Source organism: Microtus pennsylvanicus, chromosome 16, assembly GCF_037038515.1.
Source record: "Microtus pennsylvanicus isolate mMicPen1 chromosome 16, mMicPen1.hap1, whole genome shotgun sequence".
In the NCBI taxonomy this organism is placed as follows: Eukaryota; Metazoa; Chordata; class Mammalia; order Rodentia; family Cricetidae; genus Microtus; species Microtus pennsylvanicus.
In genome coordinates this window covers 14,732,282-14,744,029 of record NC_134594.1, presented here as the reverse complement: position 1 = coordinate 14,744,029, position 11,748 = coordinate 14,732,282, and the positions used below count along the sequence as shown (strand labels likewise).

General features: G+C 47.8%; 1 protein-coding gene across 1 annotated transcript in view; it reads left to right on the top strand.

Annotated features, from left to right (window-relative positions):
• Window positions 1–886: 886 nt before the first annotated feature.
• Ankrd50 (ankyrin repeat domain containing 50) overlaps window positions 887–11,748 on the top strand; it is a 31,304-nt gene continuing 20,442 nt past the window's right edge. The window contains exons 1-2 of the mRNA XM_075950351.1: window positions 887–1,024; window positions 1,705–3,006. Of these exons, the coding sequence (XP_075806466.1) occupies window positions 2,495–3,006 (512 nt within the window). The 5' untranslated portion in view covers window positions 887–1,024; window positions 1,705–2,494. The remainder of the gene's footprint in view (window positions 1,025–1,704; window positions 3,007–11,748) is intronic.

Genomic DNA, 11,748 nt, shown 5'->3' with positions numbered 1-11,748 from the left:
TACATATGAAAACTGCCTTTCAAAAACAGTATTTCACCTTCTGGTCCAGGCCTAAACTATTCCTTTAATTAACTCAGCGACTAGTTTACTAGAAATCATACTTATAGGGTCAACTGAAACAAACGAGTCTACATACGTATTAAAATCTCTGCGTTTACCGTCTTGCCCTATGCTGTAGGAGACTCAGGCTAAGTATTGACTAAAGCTGTGTCCCCAAACTGTGTCTTTATAAAGATCCGCTTTCAGGCAACTCTGGGGTCCGTAGTCACTTCTGCAGTTTCGCTGCCGACCTGGACAGGTGCAGGAGTTAAGCGTGCGCGAGATACCGCCCCGCCCCTCAGGCTGGGCGGGTCTAACTGAGCCGCCTATTTAGCAAGGCACAGAGGCCGACGACAGGCCGGTTTTCCACGGGAGAGCCCCAGGACCCAATGCACAAAGGCGGCTACTGAGCCGAGCTTGGGGACCAGGACGCCGAACCACCCCGAGCCACCCCCGTGCCACCGCCTGCTCTAGCTTCGTGCGGGAGCTGCGGACGGTGGGCGGGGTGGGGCGGGGCCGCGGCTCGTGGGGCCTGAGGGGAATGGCTGGGCCTAGAAGGCGGGGCTATGAGCTGGGAGGGGCCTATGGGGAAAAGAAAGACTGGGCCGGGCCTGCGCGAGGCGGGCCAATGGAGTGGGACTTGAGTGTGAGGGGCGGGGTCTAGGCGAGACGTGACCTATGGGGAGGGGCGTGGCCGCGGAGGGCGTGGTCTGCGTGCAGCGGGGCGGGGTTGGGCGGTGTCTTTGAGGGGCGGGCCCTGTGTGGGGCGGGCCCTGCGCGGCGGGCGGGGCGGTGGCGCTGGCGGAGACAGTCTTTGCGCCGGCGGCGGTGGCGGCTGTGGGGGCTGGGCGGAGCGCCGCGGTGCGGGGCGGCCGGGCTGGCGGCGGCCGAGAGCCGCAGGCGGGAGCGAGGAGGAGTGCACCGGGCGGCTGAGGCGGTGGAACGGCTTCGGGGAACCCGGGCGCGTGGAGCCGAAAGGACTGAGGTAACCGAGGGCAGCGGGCCGGGTGGAGCGGGCCTCTGCCAAGCCGAGCCCGGGCCGGGGCGGGTCAGACCCCTCTCTGGATTCCCGGGGCTGGAGGCGGCGCCCGCGGCGGGACCTGGGCCGCGCCCTGCCCGCGCCGCACCGGGCTGCACCTCGTTCCGAGCCTTTGTCTGTCAGCCGAGCCGGTGCCGGAGCTGCGGCCGGGAGCACGAAGGGAAGCGGGCGTCCGAGTGGGTCCGAGTGGGGACTGCCTGTCCGGGCTCAGCCGGCCTTCTGCAGGAGCAGGTCCGGTGCAGCAGCAGCCCCGTGCCTCCCCTAGGGTCTGCAAACTATCAACAAAGAAGCCCCGGCGGACGGGGCAAGCCCGAGCTGCCTCAGTGGCGCTCAGACACGGCTACGCTGCGAGGGCTTTCGGGCTGAAATCCAGGGTGGTGCTGTAGGTGGCATAAAGTACCATTTTGTTTCCGTTTGAACGGCGAGTCTTTCAAAATCTGGGTTAATTCTGATAAAGTCTGTCTCGGAAGCATACCCATACGGAAAGAAAAAAGTGTACAAAGGAAAATGGGCTTATTTAAGGGGTAATCATGTAACTTTTGAAAGTGCTTTATGGGGTGAGTGGTAACAAATGGGTTTGAACGCGGTGTTTTGCGTTAAACGTATTTTTGTTTGCTTCGTTTTAGTTTTGGGAATTGTTGACTACCTGGACATGGGAACGCCGAGAAACCTACAAACAGGTCTATTAAGGATTTGTCATCTCGAAAAGAAATATTTTATGACTGTTTTCCATTAAGAAGGTGTCAACAGAGGTTTGTGATTTTTGCCACATAAGAGATTAATTTGAAACAGTTCCCTGGCTGTGGTCAGATGTCTGAGACTGGCGAGAACTAGGCTCGGAATGCTCATCCTTCAGCGGGAGGCGCAGCGCTACCTACCTACGGTCTAAATGCAATCTCTCTCTGGTGCCACTTAACATAATGGATGGCTTTTCTGCATCTCGCGTTCAGCTAGAGCACTGAGCCTTGCCGTGCTGTGGGGGCGTCTTCTCCGGATCCAAGCACTGGCCGTTCGCTTCTGTTTCCAGATGTGTTTTCTCAGTTGTGTACTTGAAACATCTACGGTCACATGAACTGCAGATTGAGCCACACAGAGTTCTGTGACCCCCCGCCGAAAGATCCAGGAATGGTGTTGCCCGGCTTCGGGGCAAGCCAGTTTGACATCTGCTTGACAATTAAATAAATATATCCTTTGCTAATTAAGGCTATGGAACCAAATAAAGACATGCACATTCCTTTGCCAAATGAAGTCTGGGGCTGTTGAATTTCCCCGTAACTGGTTATTTCCAGTGAACTAACATATAAGTTATGTACAAATGGACATGAAGCCTGTGGCAATGTATCCGGATTCTAGCCCACACTGAAGATTTTTTTAAAACAAAACAACAACAAACAACAAAACAAAACAAAGCCTATTATGACTAATCCCTGGGAAGAGAAAGTCTGCAGAATGGCCCAAACGAGTCTACTGCAAGGGAAGCAGTTTTACTGTCGGGAGTGGGTTTTCCACAAACTTCAGCACTGCCTCCAGGAGAAATCAAGCTGCTGTACCAGTGCAGCCAACACACAGTCCCTCGTGGGGAATGCTGGGAATAACGCTAGTGCCATCTCTGGGAAGGGAGCCTCCTGGGGTGTGTTGCTGGTGGGAGGGCCTGGCAGTGGGAAGACGGCCCTGTGCACTGAGCTCCTGTGGCCCAGCTCCCCAGCCAGCGTGCAGAGAGGTCTGCATCGCCAGGCTCTGGCTTTCCACTTCTGCAAAGCCCAGGACTCGGACACTCTGTGTGTCGGAGGGTTCGTCAGAGGGCTGGTAGCCCAGATCTGCCAGAGTGGACTCCTCCAAGGTTATGAGGACAAGCTGAGGGATCCAGCCGTCCAGAGTCTCCTAGAGCCTGGGGAGTGTGAGAGGAACCCGGCGGAAGCATTTAAAAGGTAACTGTGAGAAGGTAGCCATGCTGGCTTATCTGTGCATCAGATACCCTGACTAGACTGCCTAGCTGTTGGCTGTCAAGCACTGCTCCTCACTACACCTCCCTAGTTTTAATAGGAAAGAGAGCCAAACAAACTTTGCTTTATTGTTTTATTGCATAGTTTGTGGCTTAGAAGTGAGGCTTAATTTTGCTCATTTCATAGTAGAATACTCCTTTTTTGAACCATGCCTGTAGATAGGGAGGGGAATTTGTGCTAAGACACTGGGGTGTGATTTCACTGAAGCCAGCTTTTGTCTATAGTCGTGTTTATAGTTTCTGTAAATACGAAAGGTACCTTCTCTAAAACAGAGTCTCGGGAACTTCGCTCTGGTTATGGAGTTTATTCTCCTATGAGCTAAGGGAAAAGTTGAGTGATCTATGGTGATATTTATACAATAGCGAACATTTGAAGCATCTTAGTGCTTTGAGTGAGGAAGACACCATTGTTTTACCCATTGAGAATCTCTGATAGAAGGGTTGGTGTAAGGGAACATGTTGCTTTGGAAAATGGTTTCAGATGCAAAGCTGCATTCCAGGAAAGGCCCTTCTTTGGAGATAAGTTTTGCTTGTGGGTCCCTGCTCGTGTAGAAGCGGTCACGGGGTCCTCGATGCCTCACTTCTCTTGTGTACTTGTTTCTCCTGTGCTCCCTGTGCACCTGTTTCTGCTCTGCACTGGCCAGTTCCTCCAGGACCAAGTCTGTGTAAAGTATTCTGTGGTCCTTCTCAAGCCCGAGAGCTTCGTGTGTCTGCAAGAGGGACTTGCAGAGGATGACAGAAAGCTGTGTTTCCTGTCCTGAAATCGAATGCTTTTGCAGGTGATACTGAAAGTAGTCAATAATAATAGCAAACACTGGGAATTACTATGTTAAGGGTGTTACAAATATTAAGCCATGGAATTTTCTTAGGAATTCTATGACATGAGAAACCTTTATTCCATTTTCCTGATGAAGAAACTGAGGGAGAAAAAGCAGAAGGAAATTACCTAAGGTTGAACAGGTTGGGGAGTTGCATACTGAAACATTAATCTAAATATCCTTTATCAATAAAAGTTCAGGAGTCAGATATGGGGGCAAGGACCTGAAGGATGAGAGAAGCAGAGAAGCCACCAATCCTCTCCTACCTGCTCCATTCCTCCCTCTCCACCCCACCTTACTACTTCCTGTCCCGTCTGTCCTCTGTCCTCCAAAACCTCTGTGGTTAATTTTGGTCACACCAAACAAGCTTTATTAGGAACACTATCAAAATATCACACAACAGCATACCTGACACTTGATATATATCTCTATAGAATTGTAATTGAGGAGTTGCTTGATGGACTTCTGAGTAGTAGAAGCTGTGTGTGGTGAAGGTGGAGAGCTGGGAGATGTTGGCGTGTGTTTAGTGCCATGTTCAGATGGCCCGGAGACTGTCAGGGAGAGTGGGGTTCGAATGGGAGATGCCCCAATAGATTGTGTTTGGAAGCTTGGACCACTGGTAGGTGCAGCCCTAGAGGTGGGGCCCAGTTGAAGGAAGTGGGTCCCCGGGGATTGGGGGAATGGACCTTGAAGTTGTTGCCCCGCCCCATTTCCTCTCTGCTCTCTGCTTCCTAATCTGATGATCTGCCGGAAGCTACTGCCACCATGCCTTTCCCAGTGCAATGGACTGTGTGCCCTCAAACTGTGCCCAAAGCCCTCTTCCCTTAAGTTGCTTCTTGCTAGGCATTTAATCACAGTACTGGAAAGCAGTCATGTTGGTAGAGTCACCATAAAGGTTGAAGGTGAATAGTGTAAATGTGTGGTCGGCTTGGGGTAGGGTTTGAGAGACATGACATTCTTCTAGACTTGTTATGTGTAAATAAAGTCCAGTAAACTGGACAAATCTTCTGTTTTGTTAGCCATCCCATTCAGGACTACTGAGCGTAAGCTGATGAGAAAATCAGTACAGGTGGGAGGTTTGGTGGAGGGCACCCTGTGTGGAAGCCCTCCATGCCTTCCACACGGCACATAAACACTCTCCTTCCCCCTTACTGCCTTCTCTGAAGGTAACTTGGTAATTAAGGAGCCGGGTTTTAAATAATTCTGTAAGATATCTGGGTGACATCTTAATTACTCCTAGAATGTGTCTTCCGATATCTGAGTTCCTTTTTTGGTGTGTTCTCATCCCGAGCAACAACTTCTTCATAATATTGGTGATCTTCCTTTTTAAAAAGTTCAGGAAATTCTCTCCCCTTCAGAATTTACTCTGTAACTATTTTCCTACCTAATTTGAAGTTATTAACTAATGGAAGGGAAGGAAGCCAAGTTAGGACTGTGGGTGAAAACCACACCCACACTGCGCTTCTGGTTGACGGAAGTACCAGTCCCTTGGTGGTCTCACCTCTACTTCCTGTGTGCCTGCTTGCTTGGCTTTCCGTGCAGGCATTTAGCAGGAAGTCCCTTAAGAGGCTCCTCCATCCTGAGTGTCCCACTCTTCAAACTGTAAGAAGCCCAGTAAGCCCATTGTTACCCTTCCCGCTCATATTTTGTTATAACAGTACAAAGTGGACATACACAACTCACTTGGAGTGAACTCTTCAGAAAAGTTTATTAGGAATGTATTTGATTTGGACATTCAACAGGTCACCCAGGAAAGGGCTGTTGTTTCCAAATAACTACTTTATTTGGGGAGACATTGTAGTAGACAGTTAATGGGGTGTGTCCTAGTTAAGGCTACTAGTCAGGGTTTCTGTGATGAAACACCATGACCAACAGCAATCCAGGAAGGAAAGGATTTATTTGGGTATGCTTCTACATCACTTCATCATCAGTGGAACTCAGGACAGGAACTCAAGCAGGGCAGGAACCTGGAGGCAGGAACTGATACAGAGGCCGTGGAGGAGTGCTGCTTACTGATTTGTTCAGCCTGCTTTCTTATAGAACCCAGAGCCACCAACCCAGGGATGGCGCCGCCCACAATGAGCTGGCCCCTGCCTCATCAATCATCAATAATGAGAATGTGCTACAGGCTTGCTGACAGCCAATCTTACAGAGACACTTTCTTAACTGAAGTTCCTTCCTCTCAGATAGCTGTAGCTTGTGTCCAGTCGACAGAAAACTAGCCAGCATAGAGTGAAATTAGATAATAGGATTAAATAAAATATAAATGTAAGCCTAGAAAAATAGGAGCATCCATTTTCCTTCCGATAAAAATTTCAAAGCCAGCTTTTGTAGCATACTTTAACATATAAATCTTGATAATTAATGGCTCTATGATACACAGGAAACATTAGGGCAGCAATCTACCCTTGATGAAGAAAACTCTTAGCTGGGGAACTGGCAGAGGGAGATTCAGTCATGCCTTTTTCATCCACTTGACTTTCTCCCTTAGTTTTGCCTTTCAACTTCTTCCTTGTGTTTTGCTCTTAGTCCATGGTAGACTGTGTAGTACCACTGGTTACATTCTTCCGTGACGTGACGCATGGCTGAGTTTATTGGAGTGACTTTTAATCTAGGTACACGTGGCAGCTCCTTACCCCTCACACATGCCATGCTGCTTCTCAGTAGAGTTGTCCAAAGTCCCCCTCTCATTCATTCATTCATTCATTCGTTCACTCATTCATTCCTGAGCAGACAGTGGAGTTGTGCTGAGATCTGGAGGAGTCGAGCTGGGCTGGGGATAAAGCAGTGTGGGGCAGCTGCAACCCTGCTGTCAGAGAGACCAGAGTCTCAGCAGCACCCGGCCTGCTTCTGACCACCCGTGAGTGTCCCTGTGACACATGAGCACTGTGCCATGCAGTGTTGCTTCCCTTACTGAAGAGACACGGAAACACACGATTGCTTCTTTTCGTTTTCTTTTAGTTTTTAATTAATTTTATATATTTACAGTGTTTAAAAAAAATTCATGTTTGTTACTCAAAGGACCTAGGTTTATAGTGCTTTCATTTTTATGTGTGCTGAGAACTGATGGCCTTTCTTTGGCCCCTCTCTCCCCCATGACCCCCAGGTTTTCATTACAAAGAGCTGTGTGTTTTGCTTTCAACATGGCTTCTTCTCTAGTATTGGAACAGTTGAGGCAGGGCTTCCTATCAGCCCTGTAACCGTTAGCAAATCCCAGCTATGTCTGAGCAAATGGTAACTATCTCTGTGGTGAGGTGTTGGGGACAGTAGCTTCAGGTCTCCTGTGTGCCTTAGAAGCAGGACAGATGTCATTTCACTGGGCTACAAACTCCCAATGAGGCCTTCCCGGTCCTTTAGATTCAGGTGGACACAGTGCCCAGAAGCCTTCATCTCTATCCCTGCCTTTATTTCTGGATGGTACTTGCGGGTGTCCCTTTCCCTCTGGTATTAAGTGTTAAGGAATAGAATTGTGAGGAAATATTAAAGATGGGTGAATGGCTCTAGGTACTGAGAGTTTACCAGGGAACTGTGTTAGTCAGTGGTCAAGGACAGTGGACTTGGAAAGAAGATCTCAAGCTGAGCCATCAGTCCCCACCCCGAAGATCTGAATCTCTCCGGTGATAGATTTCACCCGCCATCCCCGTGCTCTTACCTGGGGTCTCTTACTCATGCAGGCATCTTTGTTCCCACCTCTTCACCGTCTTCATGATGTCATTCATGCCTGAGGACCTTTTCCTGCCTACTCAAGTGCTTAGTTAGCACTCTGCATGATGTCAGCAGCTCTAAGTAATTATCACTTAATGAATGTATAATGCTGCTTGCCTATCTAAAGTTTCCCCGAACATAACTGAAAGGCTGAAGCCTTTGAATGAGTTAAAAAACAGAAACAAAAATATTGTATTGTTAAAGCTAGTTTTAAATGCAGAGCAGGCTAATATGGTGATTTTTATTTTATTAGTCCTCTGTGTGAATTGACGTTAGGTAATTTCATAGCCAAATACCCATCTTTCATCTCACCTCTCTTCAACAGTGGACTCAGGGCAGAGGGCCTGCTTTCTTTTTCTCTTGTGTGTGCTCATGGCAAAATACTCTGTTTCCATCACTTGTTTTTTATAACTAATACTATGTAGGATAACTGTCATTTTCCATTCTTTTTAAAAAGTATTTTTAAAAATTAAAAAATAATTATACATGTGTATGTGCATTGGAATAAGTCAGGGCTCCGGAGCTAGAGTTATAGGTGGTTACAATGTTTATTTGTTTTTAAAAAGCATTTTTAGTTGCATGTGTTTGTGTGTGAGTTTGTGCACGTGAGTTCAGGTGTCTGCGGAGGCCAGAAGAGGGAGTTGGATCCCATGGAGCTGGAGTGACAGGTGGTTGTGAACTGCCATGTGGGTACTGGGAACTGAACTCAGGTCCTCTGGATGATAGTCAGCACCCTTAATCCCGGAGCCATTTCTTCATTGCATTCTTCTGTGCATTCTTTCCAGCCTCTCACTTTCTCTCCCTCGGATCTGTTCTCTTGCTCCGAGGTGGACTCAGAGCTGAGCACCTCAAGTGCTCTCTGTAACTCCTCCCATCCTTGGCATCCCAGCAGTCAGGTAACACTGGCACAGCGTGTTGCTCCTGTGCCCATATTTTTAGTTCGCTTTGTATAACTTTGATTTTCTTTCACACCAGAGAGAAGAAAGCTGTGCCCTACAGGTTGGGATATTTTTACCCAATTCCAGAATTTAACATTTACATTCAGATTTTTTGTTCATTCCTAGGGAAGGTTCTCTGACAGTATGTGGAGGCTGAGTCAGCTGCTGTCTGCACGTGGGGCTGACATGCTCTGATTGACTCTGCACTGTTCACGTGCGGACAGTTTCATTTGTTTGCATACGTCAGTAACGCCCAGAGTGGCCACTGCAGGCTTGCACTCAAGTAGTCTGGAACTTGTGCCTGTAAATGCCTCTTCTTCCTCCTCTCTGTCACAGTTCTTACTGGAAAGTGACTTCTGTCAGGGATACTCGCAGGGAGATCTGGGTGTATGAATGGCAGCCTCTGAGCTTGCAGCTCGACCTGTTTTTTGCATAGCTAATGCCATTGAACAGTTTTCATCGTTCTTTCTCGTGGAGTCCCCTTTGACTGTTCTTTGGTGGCTCTTCCTCTGGTTTCTCTCAGGTTTGCCTTACAAAGCACCCTCACATGTTCTTGATGTACGTGGTTCTATCTTATCTAGTGACGTGGTCAACAGTGCAGCTGTCTTACGTGTCGCCAGATCTCACTGTCCTGACCTGTACCTGTCATTCGCTTGGCCATCCCTCGCTGACCTTTGTTCAAATTACTTCTCTTCCAAGGCATCTTTCCTTTTTCTTTTTTCTAACACTGTATGTGTGTGTGTGTGTCTGTGTGTGTCTGTGTGTCTGTCTATGTATGTGTGTATGTGTGTGTCTGTCTGTGTATGTGTGTGTGTGTGTGTGTGTATGTGTGTGTGTCTGTATGTGTGTGTGTCTGTATGTGTGTGTCTGTCTGTGTATGTGTGTGTGTCTGTATGTGTGTGTCTGTCTGTATGTGTCTGTGTGTCTGTCTGTGTGTGTGCACATGTATCACATACTTGTCACACATTTATTAAATGAATACAAAAAAACCAACAACATGTTGCAAGTACAATCCAGAGATATCCTGATTTGCTGCTTACATGCCAAGGAATGAAGTAGAAAAGCACGGAAAGACTGTGTTTTCTGCAATTAGCCACCATGTTTCTGTAAGAGCAGAAGGCTTTGTCTGTGCAATATGCAAGGTGATTCACAGTGCAGGTCCCGAATTCACGCCGAAGTGTTTCAGACCTCTGGTCTAACAGCGTGTGCAGTGTGGAGTTTCCGTGTCCCGTGTTCAGAGCCAAGGCTGCAGTGAAGTCCTGGGACGCAGCATAGGCGAGCTGCCAGACACACCCTGGATTCCTTCCACATTTTATGTCGATCTAATTTTGGATCGTGGTGTATTCGGAAATCTTTACTGTTACACAGTAGTTTTTGAGAATGATGGGACCCCTTATGGAGTTGCAGTCTACAGTTGAAGCAACTGAGGTCTAGCGCCAAGTCTGCCTCTGATTTTCTCGGGATTGAGGCTTGGGCCATGGTGGTAGATGTGGCCTTAACAGAGGCTTCAGTGCGGCTTTCTCTCTGGTACTTCTTGCCATCACCATAGCAACGGAACTGTGGTGAGAATGTGCTGTAGTTGGCCTGCTGATCCAGAGATGATAACAGTTATGGAGAGACAGGCCATCTGCAACCTGACCCCAAGCCTGGATTAGATAAAACACATACATAGACACAAAGGAGAGTATACTTAATTGTCATTGGGGGCAGGGTGTGTGATACAGACGAAGATTGTGAAAATAACTGGAAAACTAAGAAGAAAGGAATATTTCAAATGGGAAGTCATTGCTTTCGTTAGAAATCTGGGAGTCATGGGTTAATCATTTCACTCTTTCACTCAGCCATATACTCAGTCTGTCAGCAACTTGTATCATCTGCAAGATTAAGGCAGCAGCACCTCCTATTTCCACTTCCCACCATGGCTAAATCCTTCTGTGTTGCCAGAACCATGGCAGCCTTCCCTGCGCCATGAGAGAAAGTGTCAGGTCAGGTCACGTTACCTCCCCACTTACACCTTGAGAAGAAAACCAGAGCCCTGAATGTTCTCCTGCTGACCTTGTCCTTTGACCTTGCCCTGAAATGCTTTGACCCCCTTCCTTGCTTTTGAGTCACACTGCCTTCCTCCCATCCCTGAGATAGGTTATGTTACAGCCGAGACATTTTTGCATGGCCGTTCCTCCTAGAGTCACTTTAGTGTCTGTGTCTTTACCGCCATTGGAAGCCTTCCTGCTCAGTTCTCCTCTTACTTTCTTGTTTCCTATGGTGCTGGGGCCCATACTTCGGGCGTCACACAAGTTAGTAAACCCTCCCACCAAGCCACACTCCCTCCCTCAGCTGTCCTGCGCATCTTACCGCCCCACTCTTCTCTGTCTCTCTCTCTCTCTCTCTCTCTCTCTCTCTCTCTCTCTCTCTCTCTCTCAGTGATCACCATCTGGAGTCATTCTATATATTTTTAACTGACTTTTTGCCTACCTTTTTGAGCAAGTGCAGTACATGGTTTTTCGGGATAGATATAATAACAGCAATCACTATTAAACTAATAGCCAACTACTTGTTTTAATATAAAGCATTCTAATATTGGCCACAACGATATAATTTTTATTGTCTCAGCCACATTTGATTCTTAAATAATCCATTTTCTTGTGTGAGACCGTTTACACATATAGTTATATGAATTACAGAGTTGTAGATGAACAAATTACATCATCTTCCTGCTGTAGCCAGATACTCCCAAATTCAGAGGGAGTAAAAGTGAGAACAGCTAAGGAGATCCTTCTTTACCTCACTGGTCCTCTCTGGGAGGTCTGAGACCTGGGATATCTGGAGTCGCAGAGATGCACTGTGCAGATGGTGTTGTGCAGCCAGCACCGTTAGGCAACATTTTCCTGTGTGACTTTATTTTAAGGATTTACTTTATTTTTATGCATATGTGCTTGTGTGTGTATATGCCACAAGACTGTTGATGTCCTGAGAGCCAGAAGAACAAGTCGGGTCCCTTGGAGCTGGAGTCACAGTGGTGAGCCAGCTGATTGGGATGTAGGGAACTACATTCTGGTCTTATTGAGAGTAGCCTGAGGTGTGCAGTGTGGCTGAGGCTGCTGTTGTACTTGGTTTCATTTGTTTTTTTGAATGCATCGAGCCTTGTCCTAGGATATGCGGTAAGCAGGCGCGGCAAACGTCCTGTGTGATTATTGGCTCTGTTCTTGA